Source organism: Hemicordylus capensis, chromosome 1 (genome assembly GCF_027244095.1).
Source record: "Hemicordylus capensis ecotype Gifberg chromosome 1, rHemCap1.1.pri, whole genome shotgun sequence".
NCBI classification, from domain to species: Eukaryota; Metazoa; Chordata; class Lepidosauria; order Squamata; family Cordylidae; genus Hemicordylus; species Hemicordylus capensis.
Genome location: NC_069657.1, coordinates 221,758,684 through 221,780,019, shown reverse-complemented (window position 1 = coordinate 221,780,019; position 21,336 = coordinate 221,758,684). Strand labels below are relative to the sequence as shown.

Here is a 21,336-nt window from a genome sequence, read left to right as displayed (position 1 = left end):
TAATACAAAGTTTGGTTTTGTTCTTTCGTCACAGTTGTTTCTCATGCAACAATATGAAAAACATATCCCATATTTCCAAACTTCAAATAAGCTGCTTTATGTTAAACCACATTTTAATTAAGACTATAATTGAAACATTGTGAATAAATTAAATGATGCCTACATTTCTAATTAGATTCAAACCTGATTTCAAGATCTTCTGCTACTTTTTCCAATGGGCAATAATCCTGAGAACCATGCAATTAGCTCCATGCACTTAGAGGGAATCTGGGATGTGCATTTCCCAGAGAGCCAGACACTCATGTTGCACGACAAACCACTTCTCAAAGTCATATGTGGGAGGTAGCTGTTCCAATAAAATGTGTCACTTCTGGACTGGATGTCACAAGCCCCTGGACAAACTTAAAGCAATTCTGTGAATTGTTGTTACTGACTTTGGGTGCAATTCCAACAATCAGAAATACCTAACCTAATACTAGTATTTAAGGCTAATTTCAAATAGAATTTAGGTATGCCCACTTTTTCCTATTTGTACACCCTTATTCTACAAACACCTCAACATGAATGAATGTATTCAAGCACGACAACACTGAGAACAAAAACAACAAAGTCAATGTTAAGTCCTACTTAATGTAATCAAAACTACAGATTTTGGAGTATCTACGCAAACAAGTGCACTTTCACAGAAGTGAATACAAGACCATTCTAAATGCCAAAATTTGACCAGCATGGCTATTTGTGCCAATAGACTGATCTGTAACACCAACCTAACATAATGACTGTAAGCATTTGTTAGCTGGTGAGGCAGTCTAAGGATTAGACTGTAAATTGTTAGTTGACAATATCACATTAAAAGAAATACAAAAAAGAAGGATGCATGCCCCTGTTACATTTGATTTTGCAAAACAAAATAAGCTTGCAAATTCAGGCATTTTTCATAAAGATAGTCAAATCACACCATATATATAGGATAAAAAGATTATTACATAGGGGGATGTCATCAATGATTATTTTTCTCATGGGAACTACTGATTTCCCAGATCCTTAGTCAGCATTTCACTAGAAGACTTTTTTTCAAAGTTATTTTAAGAACCAAGGCAAGTGTGCAAGAATTGATTTTGACCCAACCCCCCAAGTAAATTAGTATTCTTCCCCATATGTAATATTCTGAAGAATAAGAATGAAATCCAGCCCTGTCGTTTCTTACCTTAAATCTAAGCAACCACTTAATGCATTAATGAAGCAAATAAAAGAGGTAAGGAAGAAAAGCATTGAAAGGTTAGTTGAAACTTCAGGATGTGAAGAAAGAGGGGGGAAAGAAAAGAGTTAAGCATTTTAGCATCAACAAAATAATGTTTCGGTAGATCATAGAGAGAGTGATTAAAGCAGAATGTGTCATGAACAAAGGGTTTCCTAGATGAAACTTCAAGTCATTAACTCATTAAGTTACTATCCATACCAATGGGTAATACTCAAGGTTTCTAGCACTAGTCATGAGAGAACACTGAGTGCCAACATTGACCCTTGCAAGAGCCAGCTGATGGAGTATGCTGAAAGTGTTATTTAGAATCTTCTTTTTCAAAGACCTCCTTAATGTGCAAACAAAACATAAACACATAAAAATAGATGTTCAAAGATAGAAAACGTTTTGATGTGACAGATCAGCTTCAGTGCAATACAGTAGTAGCTGAAACATGCTCTTAAATACAATAACTCAACATCTTGACTCAGGAAAACTGACAGCAATTGGCCAATCCTGTTACAGTGCCAAGACCAACCAATTCTGTTGCCTGAGAGTGGGAAGTTTTATTCTCTCCCTCCTATTATGAGGCATTGGGTGTTTGTAACAGGATTGGTCGACACTGGCACTGTAACAGGATTAGCTAATTGCTGTCAGTTTTGCTAAGTCATGATGTTGAGTTATTGTAAATAACTTAAATAAGAGCATGTTTCAGCTGCTACTGTATAGCACTGAAGCTGATGGGTCACATTGAAACATTTGCTGTCTTTGAATATCTATTCTTATGTTTTATTTACACTTTGAAGAGGCCTTGGGCGGGGAGACTGTGGATTTTGGAAGATGAGTTGCTGTAATACTGTCTTATTCAATGTTATGTAGAATAGATTCCACCCAATCTTACTATTATGAAGAATTAAACAAGTCAGATTAGTTTTAATGCATGGCTATAATAATTATTTTTAATTCTGGGTGGTTTTTTTGATACACATGCCATATTTCACAACTCTCATGCAATGCTAGAAACAATGACTTTAACAGTTATACTGAGTTGTTCTGTCATCTCAAGTCTTTCTCTGATTCACCTATTTTCATTAAATGTTTTCATGGACTTGCACACACTACAGTTCACTTTATCAACGATGCACAACAATTGCAAACTTCATTTCTTACATTAAAATGTGGCATATACGTTTTTACAATCCACTTTGCTTGATAAGCAAACAAGTCACAGGATCAGCTTACAAACTACAGGTATATATGAGAAATACATCTAACAAAATATAGGATTCAGAAGAGATTCTTCATACCCATGACTCATTTCAGTGTTTTAAGCTTCATACTACCAAACCAGAAGTGCATGGCATTTCTTTCAAAACAGAACTACAAAAAGTTAATCTTAAAAATCAGATTGTGAATGAGGTCATTCCCATACTGTTTCCTACAAATAACTTAACTAAAATCCTATATACACACCCAAATAAATCCCAGTTGGGGAGCTAGCTTTTATTTGGTTGTGGTAAAGAGCTCCACTACTAATTTTCAGTAGTTTACATCCAGACTAGTGTTGCACTAGCATAATGTTGCTGTGCTAAGTACACTTAGAGGAAAATGTGAACAAGCAGTACAACAGATTGCACATCTCTATAATATTCTACAGTGCCATAACTTTGTGGAACACCACAACTTCATGCAGCTTATTTAGTGCACACAACTTCTCTTATTAAACAGTGCAATTCTAATCTGGATGTCTGCCACTATCTTTTTAAAAAGTTAAAACAATTATCACAGAGTGAATTTCTTGTTGTTCTTCCAAACTAAGTTTGATTTTGAAATAATAATGTATGCCGGCTTGCTATTCTGTGGATCTATCTCCTTGATGGTCATATAACAGAAAAGAGAATTCAATCCCATAAACCAAAAGAAAACATTGTTGCTATGTGCCAATGTTAAACAGAAATATAGTGAGCACAGAAAATTCTGCTCTGTAGAGAACCAAAGCACTGCCATTTGTAGGGTACTCCATGTTCCATCTTTACAGCAGTGCTCTCATATACATGAATTTAATGGGCACTAAAATAGGTGTCACTGATTTTTTTAGTCTAGTATACTCCACAAAAAATGCACACTTTCAATAAGATTCTGTGCACTAACTGAAGAGGCAAATGCTTCCAGAGAAGAATGATGAAATACATTTATTATATAGAGTTCAAGTGTACATAAATATAGCTTCACTGAAGAGATCTTATATTTGCTTTTTTATTATTGTGAAGTGGCATGGAATATCTGCAGTTCAGGAAGAGCAACATGAGTAACTGAATGCATTTCTCTGCCAGCTCAAGGCATTCTTGCAGATATAGGAGACATCTTGCTGTGCCATTATCTTACTGCAACTTTGTTGACTAAAGGAGCTTCGGGCTCTGTAAATAATTCCTATTTAAATTACCTCTTCCCTTCTGAATGGTCATTTTTATAATTTGTTAACCTCATGATAATTAATGCATGTTTCAAGAGTGCTTTAGGAAAAGACGTGGAAAAGCATGGACAGAATTTGCACCTACCAAATGTGTATCTTCACAGAAACAGATAATTTGTACACGTAACTCAATCCCAATTTAGCAGTAAATCAAGACAGCACTACAAGTGCTGGTAGAGCTACATGCATACTAAAGCCTGGACATAGAAAAAATGTTTTTCTATTTATCCTAAAACATTGTTTTAAAAACTTTTTAAAAACAGAGAAGAGACCGGTCCCTTGATTTTGCTTATCATGCAAATCTGGAAGTAGTCAGTTCGATTTCGAAGGGGAGTTAAATGCTGTTTGCTAAGTCTTCTTCCTGATAGTGAAATTACACCTGAGTCACTAAGACATGCTTGGGACAAGCAAAGAAAAAGATAATATATAGCCTGTTGTTGTCCTAGAGATATTGTTTGACAACCAAATCAAGGGAAAGGAATGACATCAAATGTTTTTAAAGATGAAAGTCTTTACCAAGTGCTTAAAATACAGGTATTACAAGAGGGGGGTGAATGAGTGTGTAATAAAGGGTCAGTCACCTTAAGTGGCACAGCGGGGAAATGCTTGACTAACAAGCAGAAGGTTGCCAGTTCAAATCCCCGCTGGTACTATATCGGGCAGTAGCAATATAGGAAGATGCTGAAAGCCATCGTCTCATACTGCATGGGAGGAGGCAATGGTAAACCCCTCCTGTATTCTACCAAAGAAAACCACAGGGCTCTGTGGGCACCAGAAGTCGAAATTGACTTGATACCTTTAAAGATCATCATCAGATAGGAGAATCCTTGCTGGTATTTGTAGGAGGAAAAAGAACAGAGAACTTTGGATTCTGAAAATCTGCAGGCAGGCTCATAAATTTATTCCACATTAGACTATTATATAGCAATATAGGAAGTTGCCTTATACTGAATCAGACCATTGGTCCATATAGTTCAGTACTGCCCATACTGACTGGCAGCGGCTCTGCAAGGTTTCAGGTAAGAGTCTCTACCAGCCTACCCTAGAGAACAAACCTGGGACCCTCTACATGCAAAGCAGATGCTTTACCAATGAGCTATGGCCCCATCCCCAACTATTTCACATCAGCACTTACCTTTACTCCATGCCCAATATCATCTAGAATTGTATAATCAATAGGTTTTCTAATATAGCGAACTGGTCGCTCCAAATTGGCTGGTGCAATGATTTTATGCGTTCTTGAGGTGTTTTTGTTTGTAGTCAGGATGCCAATTTCTCTTCTGGCCACTTTTTCTTTGTGTATGTCAACTGTCTGGAAAACAAAGAATTTGCAAACACTAGTAATTAACAACATGTATTTTACCAATCACTGAAATATATTAGGCAAGCTAGTCAGTCTCAATACATCTATCAGTTGCTTAACATTCCCTTCATATCAACATAATCTGTATTTATCCGTATTTAACATCTGAGCTGGGAGGTAGGGGAGGTTTACCAATACACAATATTACCACTACTAAAAGATATAGCAGGCATCCAAAAAACCCCAATAAAATCAAAACATTCAGCTTTGTGGGTAATGGTAGATTATACATAATTTTTCTTGACACAGTTGTATTCTGGATAACAGTTCTCACAGTTTTGGCTTAGTAGGATTTATGAAGTAATAAAATACAAATTATGCTCAACATTTTAGATAATGGAGATTTCACGTTAGAATCTCATCTTGAGATTCCACTGTTCCCCTCACACCTTTGTTTTGCTAACTAAGCAAAAAGGCACCTTGATGGTGACTCTTTTCATATTCGGGGGGGGGGGGTCAACTATCCCTATGTCAACCCCAGTGCAACAGCCCTCCAGGGGTGGTTGTTGGTGTTTACCTTACTTACTTACTTACTTATTTATTTATTTATTTATTTATTTATTTAAGATGTAAGAACTTTTGGGACAGGGAATTATCTAATGTTGTTTTCTACATAATATCCTTTGAGAACTTTTACGAGATGGAGGATGATGATGAATTCTCATAAGTTTGCTGCTGAGTATTTCATAACTTTTTAGTTGATCCCAATACTGCCTTACACTGGCTTGTGAAACTTTTCCTAGTGGATCCATATACAATTTGTATGCTTTTTGTTATTCTAATATTATTGAAGATACATTAAACTTGCTTCTAGTGTGCACTGTTCCCTCTAAGGCGTGCACACATGCATGCACTCACAAGTGTTCAGATGTCCACTCAGTTAATTTTAGATCCCGCTCAGGTTGAATCAGGAAGGCCCCATTCTGAATGCACATGCATGCACACTGCTTTGATACAGCCGCCCAGAACAAAAATCATTCCGCACAGAGATGAAAAAAATTATTGAGTGTGCATATTACTCTCCTCTACCAAAACCAGACCATCTTGGTATGCTGTATGTTTTATACAAATTAGAGTTATGATTTAGCTTTTCAAAGAACTTTGCAGAAAGCAAAGATATCATGAAACAAGATGAGACTTACATCATCAAGTCAGATTATATTCCATTTTCTTTTTTGTTTTAATAAAGCATAGGAAGTGCATGTAGCCTGAGAAGCATACATATTTCTACTGAAGTAAACTAAAGCCTTGCTTGTCTTTGGCCAAATACTCCACACTTCCCCCAAGTGTGTAGGATTTTGCAGGCCTCAAAAGGGAGAAAATTCTAAACCTGCAAGCCAATAGCGTTGTGTAGTGGTTAGTGTGCTGGACTAGGACAGGGGAGACCTGAGTTCAAATCCCCATTCAGCCATGACACTAGCTGGGTGACTCTGGGCCAGTCACTTCTCTCTCAGCCTAACCTACTTCACAGGGTTGTTGTGAAAAGAGAAACTCAAGTATGTAGTACACCGCTCTGGGCTCCTTGGAGGAAGAGCGGGATATAAATGTAGTAATAATAATAATAATAATAATAATAATAATAATAATAATAATAATAGATGGGTATATTCTTGCTCTACATCTCTTGTTTTATCTAAGGACAGCCCCATAAGCAGGATGGGCCCAAGCATTTATGGGGCATTTGAGGGGAATTCTATAAATTTTCCAACTGTGGCCTTGGCATTGTAAAGCAGTAGATATGAGTGTCTTATGACAGTACTTTCTGTTCAGTATGGGATCAGGAGATTTTCAACAAGAGATCTCAAGTTACTATTAATTTCAAAATGTTCTAGAACTTTAAAAAAGCTTATCATGTTTTAGAAGGAGTCCCCTACTAACTGAGCAAAGAGGCACCTTTTAAAAGTGGCAATTCTCTTTATTTAGTAGGGGAAGAGCAACTGGCCCTATCCATTCCCAGCACAGCATCCCTAGTAGCTGTTGCTGTTGTTGGTATCTTATATTTCTTTTTTAGATTGTGAGTCCTTTGGGGGCAGGGAGGCATTTTATTTATTTATTTATCTGTTTGTTTATTCATATCTATGTAAACCGCTTTGGGAACTTTGGTTGAAAAGCAGTATGTAAATATCTGTTGTATTTGTATAGAAATATTCATCATAAAGAGTGATAGTTTAGAAACAGTGGCACAAACCTATTTTTGTTCTCCTGCTAATGATTCAAAGAGCATACTACCTCCAACTGAATTAATATTACATGAAATGGCACATTTTAAACAGAAGGAAAAGGAAAGGAAAGGTTATGCCGTCGAGTCGATCGACTCCTGGCGACCACAGGGCCCTGTGATTTTCTTAGTAGAATACAGGAGGGATTTATCATTGCCTCCTCCCGCACAGTATGAGATGATGCCTTTCAGCACCTTCCTATATCGCTGCTGCCCGATATAGGAGTTTCCCATATTCTGGGGAACACACTAGTGGGGATTTGAACAGAAGAGCAAGATTTAGAAACTAAACATTCAAGGAAATACAAGAGTGTGACAAATTGAGGATGAGAAAATCATCGAGATCAAGTTAAATAGGTACCCAGAGCCAAAAAGGCTGCTTCCAAGTCCCTAGACACCATCCAAACTTTAGGTACCCAGACAGCTGGGATATTTCCAATTTATTAATACTGTTTTTAAAAAAGTTCACAAAGAATGATATTTACAGGCAAAACAATCTCATAAGTAAATTAATTACAAAAATTTAACTTATCTTGCTAATTGCAGAATATAGCCAAGTAGCTTTTTTCTTCATCCTACTGACAAACCAAATTCTCTCAAAATTCTATTTATGAAAACATCAATAATACTTATCATATGAGTTGTATGCCTTCCTCCCAAGGAATTCAGAATGGCATACATGGTGTTTATTCCATTTTTATCTTCACAGTCACCTTGTGATATAGCTTACACTGAAGTGACAATGTGAGCTTCATGGCTGAGTGGGGATCTGAATTCAAATCCTCCAGATTATCAAAGTCCAATACTCTCCACTGCTTCATATTAGTGCTTTGATATACATCGAGCAAATAGAAGTAAAAGTTCTCTCACTTGTGAAATATGGTTGATTGAAGATTCCATGCGTCTAAGCTGGGATGCTTGGATATCCAGCATTTGTAGGACATTGTTGGCCAAAGTATTGATCAAATAGGCTACGCTTGCTAAAGACTGAGTTGTGTATGCTTTGGTTTCTTCTAGGGCCCGTTGTTTATCTGTTGACTAAAACAGAAAAAGAAATCAAGATTTATACTTTTTACATTAATTATTTCTAAGGTGGGTAACAAGCAATATTCCCACTTTGAACCTGCCATGCCTCAGACCAATCTGCATAGTACAGTCATTGCTGAAAGCTCTCTCTCCATACTCAATTTTGAGTGGCAGCTCATCATATTGATTGGGTGAATTTCTCCATACCTCCAGAAACATTGCAAAAAGGCAGCGTTTGGAGTAGCATGGAGGGGAAGTTGCCCAATATATGACATAAGCCAGAACTTGCAATACAGTATATTGGCCTATGAAGACAGGTAAAATTATAATTTGTGCATCAACTGCCAATCACTCTCTCCAACATGGCTCATGTTTAAGCTACTCTGTAACCTTCTAAACTTGTATTATATCATGTATAACATGCCAACCATACCAGACAACAAAAAGTTTAGGTCCCCAGAAGTTTCAGGGGTTTTTCCCAGCCCACATTTTATTCAAAAATTAACCAATATAGAGTAAGTGCTACATTCTGGTTTTGAATTAGTACAGATTATAAACACAATTCAAAACAAACATACATTGAAAGCAAAGGAAAAATCTACCCACTTACCCTTCTAACCTCCCTAACTGCACGAATACAAAAGTGGTTTAAGTGTCTTAGAATAATCAGAATTTTCAGTATAATATTCTCTAGATACTATGCACAAAATACCACATTTCTTGGAGGGTGCGATTTCCTTTAGCTTGTCATAAATCCCCAAAGACATCAGCAGCAGGAATATCAGAGAGCTGGAGAGAAGCCTTTGCACCATGTCTCTCACCATCATCATTGCTTTGTTCTAATTTATATAAACTTTTGTAAACTACCTTGGGAGATCATTTAGATTGAAAGGTGTGGTACACATTTACCATACATACATGCAAGAAAAATTTAAAAGTTCTATTTGTCTTTTTTTTAGACCACTCTCATTTTGGTATTTATTTTCACAAGATTAGTTTATGATAATGAGGACAACTTAAAATGTTCCATATCTGTAAAATGATGTTAAGAGTAAAACAAAATAGTTCCACAGAATTAACACTTAATTTAAAAATTAAGTTTAATGAAAAGCTTGGGGAAACAGGTGTGTCTTAAGCATCTTTTTAAAAGCAATCAGAAATGGAGAATCTCTTAGTTTGACAGGAAGTATGTTCAAAAGACCTGGAACAAGCACAGAGAAAGCCCGGTCCAAAGTCGCCATCAGGAAGGCCAGTGGCAACTGTAACCAGACCTCCCCAGATTATCTTAATAGGCGACAGGATTAATGACAAATAAGGAGCTCTCTTAAGTACCCTGGACCCAAGCCATTCAGGGCTTTATAGGTAATAACCAGCACTTTGTATTTCTCTTGGAAACCTATCAACAGCCAGTAAAGTTCTTTTAAAATTGGTGTCATATGGTCCCTTTGGGCTGTCCCAGAGACCAACCTGGCTGCTGCATTCTGTACCAGTTGTAATTTCCAGACTACGTACAACAGCAGCCCCTCGTGGAATGCATTATAGTAGTCAAGCATGGAGGTTACCAGCAGGAGTGAGCATGGACCAGTTGATATGGTTTGTGCACACCCCTAACCATGAGTATTCGAACCAGTTTGGTTAAACCGATGAGCTAGTCCAGTTGATTCAACGAACCAGCTTGAAGCAGTTCGGATCAAACTGCTCGACCCGGCCCAGTTCACAATCGAACCGGTTCTGCACTTCCCTAACCAGCATATGTACTACTGTTTTAAGGACATTTCCCTCCAGAAATGGGCGTACCTGATGCATCCCCCCAAGCTGATAAAAAGTGCTCCTAACCACTGCCTCAACCCGAGAAACCAGAGAGTTTTGGATCCAAGAGCACTCCCAAGCTATGTACCTGATCTTTCAGCGGGAATGTAACCCCATTGAGAACAGAAAGATCTATTATTATTATTATTATTATTATTATTATTATTAACCATCTAAACCATCTCTTGGGTTTTGACACCCCACAATCAGTACCTCCATCTTATTTGGATTCACCTTCAGTTCGTTATTCCTCAACTCACATAATCCCCAACCACAGTGGCCAATAGCCAGGGATTATGGGTTGTAGGCCAACATCTACAGAAAGGCCAAAGTTGCATGGTCTAGATAATCAGTTTCCTACAGGACTGTCTGGAGCTGAGAGGTCACCACCCTCTCAATCCCTTACTCAACCATGGGAAATAAGAGACGGGTTTATGGGGTGCAATGTATTTTTTCCCCCAAGTATGGTCTAATTATAGCCTCCTTAAGACAAGGAGGCATCCTACCCTCCAATTAGATTCCAATTCTTAATTCTAATTAGAACAATAAAGGAAAGAACCAGTCTGAATTGGCCTGAAAATAACAAACAGAACAAGAGCTCAAACCAAGAGCTGTCTAACCGAACAAGACAGGACCAAAACTGAGGAATGAATGACAGCTACCTAACCTAGCTACTAGTCTGTCTGAAATTTGATTGGTCTTGTTTTGGCGCATGTAGAGGCTGATAAACCCAACATGTTGAGAATCACCTCCCTACACCATGGAAAACCAGTTATTATGTTTACCAGACCCTCTCTGATAATTTGATTGTTGGATAAAATAAGCCAAGTTGGGCAAGGGTCAGGATAAACAGTTTCCTCTAGGACTGTCTGGAGCTGGGAGGCCACCACCTCTCCAAAACAGCTTGTCTACATCCTCAAGAGTCAAACTGAAAGTGATCATCTGACCACAAAAGAGGAGTTGCTGGATACCTCCATAACAGACTCTGCCCTAATTGTAGAATCCAGTTAGCATTAAAGAAGAGCAAGCATGTTCCCTCAGCACACTTTTTGAGCATTATGCTTAAATATAGCCACCTGTTTACCTATAATTTGTTGACACTCTTCAGCAACACTGTAATCCTCAGATGGTACCGTCATCAAACTGGATGTCTTAAATAAAAAGCTGTCCCTCCAACACTATTCTCCTCTCCCTGTGATTTTCACATTGTGTCTATATGCTACAAAGAGAGAGGAAGTCTTCCTACAAGCTACACAGCAGTAATGGAAATCTTACTTTCTGTGTGATACCAACAAAATTACCCAACTCTAAATAAAAATAAGAATAAGCTTAGACTGTTAATTAGTTTGCATAATTTATTCCAACTGAGTTTATTTGTATCTCCCCCACACCCCAAGTGTTCCCATCTTCGTCACACTCTCACCTTTAGTGACAACACACATTACAAAAGCAAGAAATCACTTGCAAGATGAACAATCTCTTTTCCACAGCAATTTTCTGAAAGGGTTGAGAACCTTATTTCATTCCTCTGCAGCCTGGAAATTTATGAGGGGAAAGGGAAACTTGTTTGCAGTCTCAAAAAAAACCAAAAGAAAACACCACCAACTACACACATAAAAATACAAAAAGATTTTGCAACCATAAAAAAGCTAGAAAACTGCTTCAGATCTTGTGGGAAACTCTGGGAGAGGGCAGCAGCACCAAGAAGGGATGTTTACTGGCTTCCTTCAGGTTCCCTGTGGTTGGTTCCCATTAAACACACTCAAAAATCACAAAGCCAAACAATAATCACTGCCATCACTTTGAATGAGCACTTAATCAATAGTAGTAATTTTTTTTTTAGAAGTATTCAATAGCCCATTCAATACAAAAGAAAAAAATAGGTTTATTTTAAGGAAATCATTGATGGCACGCAATCAGAAGGTAGTTTAGATTCTAGCTAAGCAACAAACTTTGTTCAAAAAAGACAGCTCATATTTTCACAGTATTCCAGAAAAACTATTTCCAAATCCAGATCCTCAAAAGTTGCCTTTAACTCTCAATACGTATTCCCAGAGAGAACAAAAAGCAGCACAGGGACAACTATCCCATTATGCCAAACTCAAGATGAATCTGCATCGGTGAAGACAGACATTCTTCTAAAGAAGGGCTGCACTACTTTGCCCCTCCGGCTGTTTTTGCACTACAACTCCCATAATCCCCAGCAACAGCAGTCAATAGTCAGGGATTATGGGAGTTAAGCCAACTTCTGCAGAAGCACTGAAGTTGTGCAGCCCTGTTCCAAAGCGTTGTAGAAGACTGAACACAATATCCCCTGCCCTGTAAACAAACAACTCAGAATGCAGCAAAAATGTGTCCAAACAACTTCTAAAGTTACTTCTTCACCCTAAATCACTTGGGTCCAACTCATTAATAGGCAAAGTCTTTTAGCAGCGGGCTGGCAAAAAGTGTCCACCTCCTCACGGGGGTTGTGAGCCAAATGACAACTTAGTAAGTATATGAGGAAGGGAAAGCCAATCAGGAGATCTATATGGTCTCATCTAGGCATTGAGACCCCTCAGCTCTGCTTGTCTCACTGGCCCCGCGTGTGGAACGGGTAGCACTTCAGAGAACGCTACCCTGGGAGTCCTGAACTTCAATATGCTACCTAGCAGCCTAAATTTGGCTTCGAGAACTTCCCGACTCTGTGGCTTTTGATACCTTCAACCATGATATCCTTCTGGGTCATCTGCCTGCATTGGGTCTCTGGGGCACTGTTCTACAGCGGCCCCAATCCTATATAGAGGGCCGTACTCAGAAGGTGGTGCTGTTAAATGGACTGGTTTCTGATTTTAATTGGGCTTGTTTAGTACTGACTGCTATTTTATCTGCCATTGCCTCAGTGTGTTTTATTGTGTTCATTATGTTATTGTACTTTTATTGCCCATTATTGTTTTATTGTACAATATTGTTGTAAAGGGTCCCAGCCAGCTCACGTGAGAGGAATTTTAGCCGAGTCACCTCTCCCTGTGCCTCGTTGGCTAATCCGGTCTTAAATTAACTAAAAGAATCCCCGGTAGGTTGAATTCACTGCCACCAACCGCTCCTCAAGTAATAGGGCTTTTTGACCAAAGGGAGCGATAACCCCCAGGCCCCTCCTTACTGCACTAGCAGGCATATACAGCTCCACTTTTATATGTTCAGGTAGGAAGTAGCCAGCTTAACGGTCCTTTTTGGGGTGGGTGTGAACTGGAGAGCTCCCACTCTCCAAGAGTCAGCCAAACACTCTGAGATGAATTTAGTAGAGAATGCTTTCCTATTAAACCAAGAATAAACCAATGTATTTTAAAGCGTAACTGTGTCAAATTAGGTTTTTTTCTTAATGTTTACAAAAAGGGTAGCTGTTTATACAACACACACACAGGAAAATAAAATAACGCTTCTAACACAATTCTCACTAATACTTATCCTAAATCTAATTCCAGAAGCCCCAACCTGGGCTTTCTCCCTCCTCCTGGCACTCACCAGACCCTGGTGAAACCAGCCCTGCCATCCCTGGCCCTAGGAATGGCAGAACTCATCCTAAAAGAGCCTTACAAAATTGTATTGCAACTCTCTCCCTCAGGGCACACCCTTCTTCTCCCTAGAAGCCCCTGGGGAACACTTAAGACCTGCCCATCTTTTCAGGGTTCCAGCCTGCCAATCAGGGGAAACAGCCCGTTAATTAACCTCATGGTTTCTGGCTGGGGGTTCACTACAATTGTTTTATATCATGGTTTATGTAAGCTATCTTGAACAGCTGTGGGCTGGAGGAGCAGGATATTAATATTTTAAACAAACAAACTTCATGCAAGGTAAGGCTGAACATTTGAATTTGAATTTGTGGGATTTATTTCGAGAAAAGTGTTTAACCATTGCAAATATACTTTTAACCCATTTTTTAGTCATTTTTACTGAAGTGGTTGTTGCAGAATTCATTTGGGACATGATATATAATGAGTTAAAAAAATAAAAATAAAAATAAAATATTTTTTTTTAATGACATTTCCTAAGAGCCCAGAATGCTTCCTGCTGGGAATAACGCAAGGAGAGTTCTCCACAAGAAATTTAATATCCTTCATGTATGCAACTACGGCGGCCAGAATAGTATATGCACAGAAATGGAAGGACAATGAACTGCCCTCAAAAGAAGATTAGCTGATAAAAATTTTGGAATACGCAGAGATGGCAAAACTTACAGTACTGATAAGAGATCAAAATTTGGAAGGTTTTACAGAAGATTGGAAACCATTTTTACTGTACTTAAAGGACTATTTTCCTAATATTGATTTTTCAACAGGGTTTGAAATTTAGCAATATTAGCAGGTTGAGTAGATAAAATCGAGTTTGCTAAGGTATAGGATATATGTTTTGAATTATTATAGCAAGGGTTAATTGTATAAATAGTGATTCGCGCTGATTAGTAAACTGGAAGTCAATTTTGTTTAATGTTTGATGTAATGAGATTCTTAAGATATTGTTAAAATCAATAAAAAATTTAAAGGGGAAAAAAAGAAGTGTTGTTGCAGAATTCATTTAGAGGATATCCAAGTTAATGAACTCATTGTGACACATTTTCCACATAATATAAATAAAATTTATTCTGTTTAGCTATCAAAAGTGCTATCAAGTAAAGCAAACAAAAATATTTGAGGAATTCAAATGGGCACCAAGCCAGGACAACATTTAAAATCATGTAATTCATGACTTATTTCCAATTTTGCTCTGCTTCAAGTAGCAGAAAAGATTGCATAAGGGAAATGAAGCAATCAGCCATTCACAGCTGAATTTGAGGAAGCAGCAGCTCAGAAATATGTAATCTTCAAAATCTGCAAAGGTTGCATCCTTCTTTACCATGTATCCTGTTGCTAAATCTGCTGGAGTGCTTGTTTATTAACTGCCTTCTCTTGACATTTCTTGCTAGAACAGCATTTTTAGAGTCAACTTCAAGCCAATAGAGTAGTCATCTTTCAGCTCTGAGCTAGTAATATGCTTTTTAAAGTAACCAGTGAAATCAATTTTGGCAACACAGTAACTTTTTGTTTCAAGATGAAACAGCGAGACTTAATAAAAATGGAGAAGCTGACCATCTGGTTATCTGTGCCCCAAAAATGGACTTCATCAGATGCAAACAAACAGTATTCTGGCATCCTCTTCAAGCAAGCTTAATAAAAAGTTGCTGCTATTCCGACCAGGAATACTTCCTTCTTTGATTGATTGAATGAACTGATTAAGGAAAAATATGACTGTCCAGGCTAAGTGGCCTCCAGAGGTCAAAACAACCCCTCAAACTAGGCTGATGAACCAGACTTTTCCAAGGAAAAAGATGGGTTCCCTCCAACATCCAATCTAGAACCAAATCTCCAAAACAACGAACCTTCCCAGTAGCAGAATTATCATACTAGCATAAGCCAACCAGAAGAGGAAATACTTTTGTCTTCATGTTCTCACACACTTATCTCCCTAAAGGAACCAGTACTCAAACATTTTGTTAGATCAATTTGGAGTATAATTATCTGGCTTGACAGCTAGTATTTGGAGTGAGTGAGTGATTCCACTGCTAGTCCAGAGGGAAAACATCTATGAATTTGTTCCCAGAGTCCTTCAGCAGCATGGATCTCGGTCTTTTGATCCAAATAGCCAATTCCACACTCAGCAACCACCACCACCCCCAACCTCTAGAAGCCTCAGCTTTTCCTCCTGGAGTTCCCTCTTGCTAAATGGACCTCCAACCACCTTGCAGTCTAGGAACACTATACAGAAAGGACTGGTATAGCCCCCTACTCCAAATTGCTGAAATGACTTGATCTCACCTTCTCCAAGAGCTGAAATTGCAGGTGCAGACTGGTTGCCTTGCTCCAATAAAGGTTTTTATGACTGCCATGCATATAGGATGCCTCCTCACCTCTCTCCTGTGAGTCCCCTCTTGCTTACAATTTAGTCCATTCTTTACTAAGGCCTAAGTCTTAGGACCCCTTTTGTTAAAACAACTGTCAGAATTGCTCATCAACCAGCTCTTACAGCACATGAAATGTCTGCGTCAATGAACACTGAATAATCAGCAAAAAGAGACTCTCTGGCCAGGATTTATTCCTAGCATAGTGAAGGATCCATATTGATGAATAAGTATTCTTCATCTACACAAAGTCAGGAGAAGGCTCCTGAACTCTGGAAAATCTCCCCTAGTTCTGTCTCCTATTAACTTTCTTCACCTTGCACAGCATCTTGCTTCAAATCTCTTCTCTACCATAACTGGTACCCAAAGCCTTTTTAGGGGGGCAGGGGAGAAATTGCCCCAGGCCCCACATATGGAGGGGGAGGCAGGATGAATAATTATTTCAGTACAGTATTTGAGTTTCCCCACATACTTCCCCATACTAAACTTCAAGTATCCTTTATTTTGAGGAAATTATTCCTTGCCTTCATGTAAAAGGAGTAGTACCTCACTTTTGGCACCCTATGTGCCACAACTTAAGAAAAGCTGGGCAGAAAGTTGTGAAATTTCCCATGGTGGTAGTACCTGGTCATAGTATTCAGCATGTGTGTAGTCTTGAAGCATACTGGTCCACCAAATGGTTTTTTAAATTATTATTTTTAACTCTGGATCCATAAAACTGGTAATCCAAGCAGTAAGGTAAGGTGGTAAAGGTATCTTTTCAAAAATATTGATCACAAAAGGATAAAACTGACATTTGAGCAAAGATAATATAGGGATGTGTTCCTACCCAGAAGCACTGTGGCAAGAGTGGAAGGCAAGACTCAGACCATTTCACATAATGCATTGCAAGTGGCCAGCCTGGTTGGTCACTCCAAAGCTCTCCCGCCCCCGTCTGCTCCAAATAAGGCAACTGCTATGACAACACTGTTACCTTGGCTGCTAGAGGTCCCCAAACTGCTCTTTTTACTTCCATCAGATCTGACCATTCTGACAGAAATCCAACACAACAGTAATTTCATTCCAATATTTCCAATACGATAGGAACCAATTAAAGTCATGTCACAATTAATCGAATGTTTTCCAACATGGCCATGTCAGATCCAACAGTACTAATGGAATGAAACAACTGCACAGGCTTAATATACATATATCTGGCATTTTTTCAAGCATTTTTTTTTTTTTACATTGACACAGCATGTGAGAAGCAAGTGTGGTGGCATGGCCTCAAATGAACATTCTGCCCTTGGGCTTCTCAGAGGCTTAAGGCAACCCTTCCAGTACCACTTAATCTTAAGTAAAACCTTCCTTGCATCTGTCTTCCTTCACACTTTCCCCCTCTCCACCCTATCTGTGTACCTGCTCCAACACTGCAGAGTAAATATACCGGTTACAGTAAAAATGCAGCTGTAACTAGCTTAGAAATTCCTTTGAGTGTCTACTCCCACCCATCTAACTGATTTCCCTCCCATACTTCTCTACTTTTCCTGTCAATCTATCTTCTCAACCTCCCATAACCAATTGCTCTGTCCCTCTGTAGGTTTCTCCTTTCAGAATGCCACTCTAGGAATTTTCTTTTTCATAGGCTATGATTTTCAGCCACTGTAACTATTACTAACATTTGCCGCTAGGCTGCCCTATCTAGGAACTCCACTCCCCCGAACTCAATGGGTTTTCAATGTATTTTAATGGTTCTAATTGAATGTATGGTTTATATTGCTAATTCCCCACATGAACAATTCATTTTGATGATTTCCTAATTGATGTGAGTATTCAAGTTTCCTTTAGTCAAAAAAAAAATATTTCTTTATTTATTTAGCATATTTTAATACTGCCCAAAACACAAGTTCTCTGGGCGGTTTACAAGACAATAAAAAAAAACCAATAAAAAGATTAACATATTTCAATAATTAAAATTTTAAAAGTTAGAACTATTAAAACACAATTAAAACACCAAAAGCCTGATTGATTATTCATTAAAAGGCTATCTCCACTCCCCTCATGTATCATTTCCACTGCCACTGCAGAAGATAGTCATGAGAGTGATGGTTCCACAACTGACATGTATCTTTAGCCCACATGTTGTAATATCACAGACCTTTATCCTCAGGAGAATACAACATAAGAATGTGAAGATACACTCATTAGTCATAAATTATTAGTGCCAAGTTAGTGGATTCCATCCATCAGTTGTTCTCTTCATAGCTATTCAGATCATGTAGCAAGGAGAGCCCAGCTCAAATATATCTGTCATACATGAAGATCTGCACTGTCCCTTTCCACTACACTAGAGTTACAAGTAACTCTAGGAAGAAAGAGAATTTGGGAGCCAAAAAGCTCAATTGCAACCATCCAGAAACAGAGAGAGATTCTGCATTACAGTACATTGTTCTCCAGACTAACTCGCAGCAGCAGCTCAAACCCACTGCAATTCATTCTTCTTCATCTACTACATTTAACTTGTCAGCACTGAAGCAGAATGGGAGGTGTGGTTGCTAAATCTAATAAGTTAATGGGTCAAGAGAGGCCCAAACAACTTAAAGTAAAAATTTATCCCTGAGGGCAAGGAAAAGAGCCCTGTAAAGGAGAATAGCTCAAGTAGGCAAATAGCAGCCAGAAGGGCAGGTAGGTGCATTTGTCACATATCAAATAATTGCTACTTCTCAGAATGGCAAATTGCTAGCAGGCAAAAAAATCTGTCTTGCGTATAAGAAGCCTGTGCCTCTTAAGAACCCCCTATGAAAGTTTTAGATGGGGGGGATACTTTTTTTAAAAAAGTATTGGCATTTAATGGCTTATATAGCTAATGAAATATTTGGCTTGTGACAGTCTGCTGTTCTCAACATGAGATAAAAACAAGTCATCACTACCATGGACCTCCACATGTAAGAGAAATATGCATGATTAATTTGCAAAAGAAAATAAGATATCCTATGCCAGTATACATCTGTGTAGTAAAGACACTGGCCTACACCAGGCTAGTGTTGCACTCGGAAAAATGCTGTTGCACCCCAGAAAAGGAATAATTGCACCATACAAGCTCTTGCACTAGCAGAAGACCTGCAGCACTAGGTGTTATGCAACAGGCTGTGAAACCTTCTGCATGTCCCAGAGAAGGTCTTCCACTAGGGGCTGCACAACAAGGGAGAGCACCATAAACTCACACAGTTCCACAAATGTCTTAAGTGTCTTCAACCTCTTGCAGCAGCACAATACTAGTTTGAATTGTCAGCCACCGTTTGAAGATAATCCATATGGGGGGAAAGAAAATTGAAACATTTCACTCAGCTTTCCAATCCTCAATCTCATATTTTGACCAGAATATGAGAGACTGGGGATTGGAAAGCTGAGTTGAGTGTTTAGATTTTCTTTTTATTCTAAGATTTTCTATTATTCTAAGCATGGCAGAACAGCTTGCCATATAAACAGTACTTGTTTCAACTTTACCATCACCTGCTTATCTCAAAATAAAGCTCCATCTTAGGACTATGTTTCCATTGACATAACCAGACACAACTGCAGGCATTCCAATTTACTAAACATTTCCATTACTTGATTGTGGTGGTTGAGGGTTTAGCAAATAGTGAAATAACTTTTAAAAACCATTCTTTAATTATTTCACTATTTGCTAAACCCTGAGTCACCATAATCACTGCATAGTAGCTATACAAGGAATTTTATTTTTTATAAAAGGAACTTTAACTTACTTTTTTTTTTAAAAAATCAAGTAATGGAAACATTTAGTAAATTGGAATGTCTGTGGTTGTTTCTGGTTATGTCAACAGAAATATAGTCCTAAGTCTTTAATCTGAGAAAGTCTTTAATTTGAGAAAAGCAGATGATGGTAAAGTTCAAACAAGTACTGTTTATATGGCAAGCTGTTCTGCCATGCTTAGAAATAATTTTATTCAGTCTCAACTCAAATTGTCTAGCAAGGTATTTTAAATCTGTGTTTACAAGTTCTACTGCTGCATGAACAAAGACAGCTTTTTAAACAGCCTAGTTCACTGAAATCTCTGTATAATAAGTCCTTTTGTTTAAACAGGAATTTGCTTTACCAATAGCACCATCACTCTGGTGTTATAAATGAACCCGAGACAAAAGTGTACAAAACACCACAGGATGTTAAAGCCAGAAGTATGCTGTAAAACAGAGCTGCAAATAAGAGAGCTCAGAACGGTCATCCACACACTCCTCCACTTGCCTGAGCTCTACACCCCCACCCTCTCATGACAGGCACAAAGGGAGTGGAACTGGGCTGTGACAGACTCCACACTGCCACTGCTCCTCACCAATGCCTTTGCTTTCTGCTCTCAACGTGTGACGCGCACCAAGCAGCAGCAGTCCCACCTGAGGAGGTGCCACAACTCAATGGCAGAGCACATATTTTGCATGCAGAAGGCCCCAGGCTCAATCCCCAGCATCTCCAAGTCACATGGCCTTCTAGACAAAATGCCAGTAGCACTTTTAAAACCAGAAGAAATTGAAACCTCTGGTCATCTGGTTCAATTTCAAAGAAATTGGAACCTCTGGTCATGAGCCCCTGGTGGCGCAGTGGTAAAACTGCCGCCCTGTAACCAGAAGGTTACAAGTTCGATCCTGACCAGGGGCTCAAGGTTGACTCAGCCTTCCATCCTTCCGAGGTCGGTAAAATGAGTACCCAGAATGTTGGGGGGCAATATGCTAAATCATTGTAAACCGCTTAGAGAGCTCCGGCTATAGAGCGGTATATAAATGTAAATGTAAATGCTATTGCTATTACTATCCAAAGTCATTTTTTACAACCACAGTCAACCAGTCAAGTGGCCATTTGAAAGCCTATCCCAATAAAGTTAAAAAGCACTTTCCAAATCAATGCACTCCTCCCCCACACACACCCATGGTAAAGCCTCTACTATCTCTATTACCTTTACCATCTCTACCCTTGTGAGATAGAAACTGATTTATCACGAATGGTTCTATGGAAGTCATCAGTAAAAATGGGTTGTGCTCCCCAACCTGCTCCTTTTAAATAGGGCTGGTCTTCCCAGGTAGAAATATCAGGTTGTCAGCAAGTAGGCTAGTCTCCCTACTCAGCAGGCAGTAGGAGCAGAGCCCTCCCAGTTCCGGCACTGTGGCAGTCTCTGGTTAGAGAGATGTTATCAAAAGGCAAGAAAAGGAAACAGGAAAGGGAGCTATGAGAAAGGACCCATCAATGAATCAATTGGTTCACCCACAGGTAGGCCAGATGACCTCCATGCACTGTACAGAAAGA

At 38.7% G+C, this 21,336-nt stretch overlaps 1 protein-coding gene across 12 annotated transcripts in view; it reads right to left on the bottom strand.

The window, feature by feature from the left end:
• Nucleotides 1–21,336, bottom strand: part of ABI2 (abl interactor 2) — an 86,995-nt gene that overhangs the window by 41,299 nt on the left and 24,360 nt on the right. For 6 of the 12 annotated variants that reach the window (XM_053281154.1, XM_053281163.1, XM_053281135.1 and 3 more), the window contains exons 2-4: nucleotides 8,165–8,332; nucleotides 4,849–5,025; nucleotides 1,208–1,225 (exon numbers count right to left, since the gene is read on the bottom strand). In XM_053281154.1, coding sequence (XP_053137129.1) covers nucleotides 1,208–1,225; nucleotides 4,849–5,025; nucleotides 8,165–8,332 — 363 coding nt within the window. The remainder of the gene's footprint in view (nucleotides 1–1,207; nucleotides 1,226–4,848; nucleotides 5,026–8,164; nucleotides 8,333–21,336) is intronic. The other 6 variants (XM_053281173.1, XM_053281182.1, XM_053281144.1 and 3 more) reach the window with 1 other exon arrangement.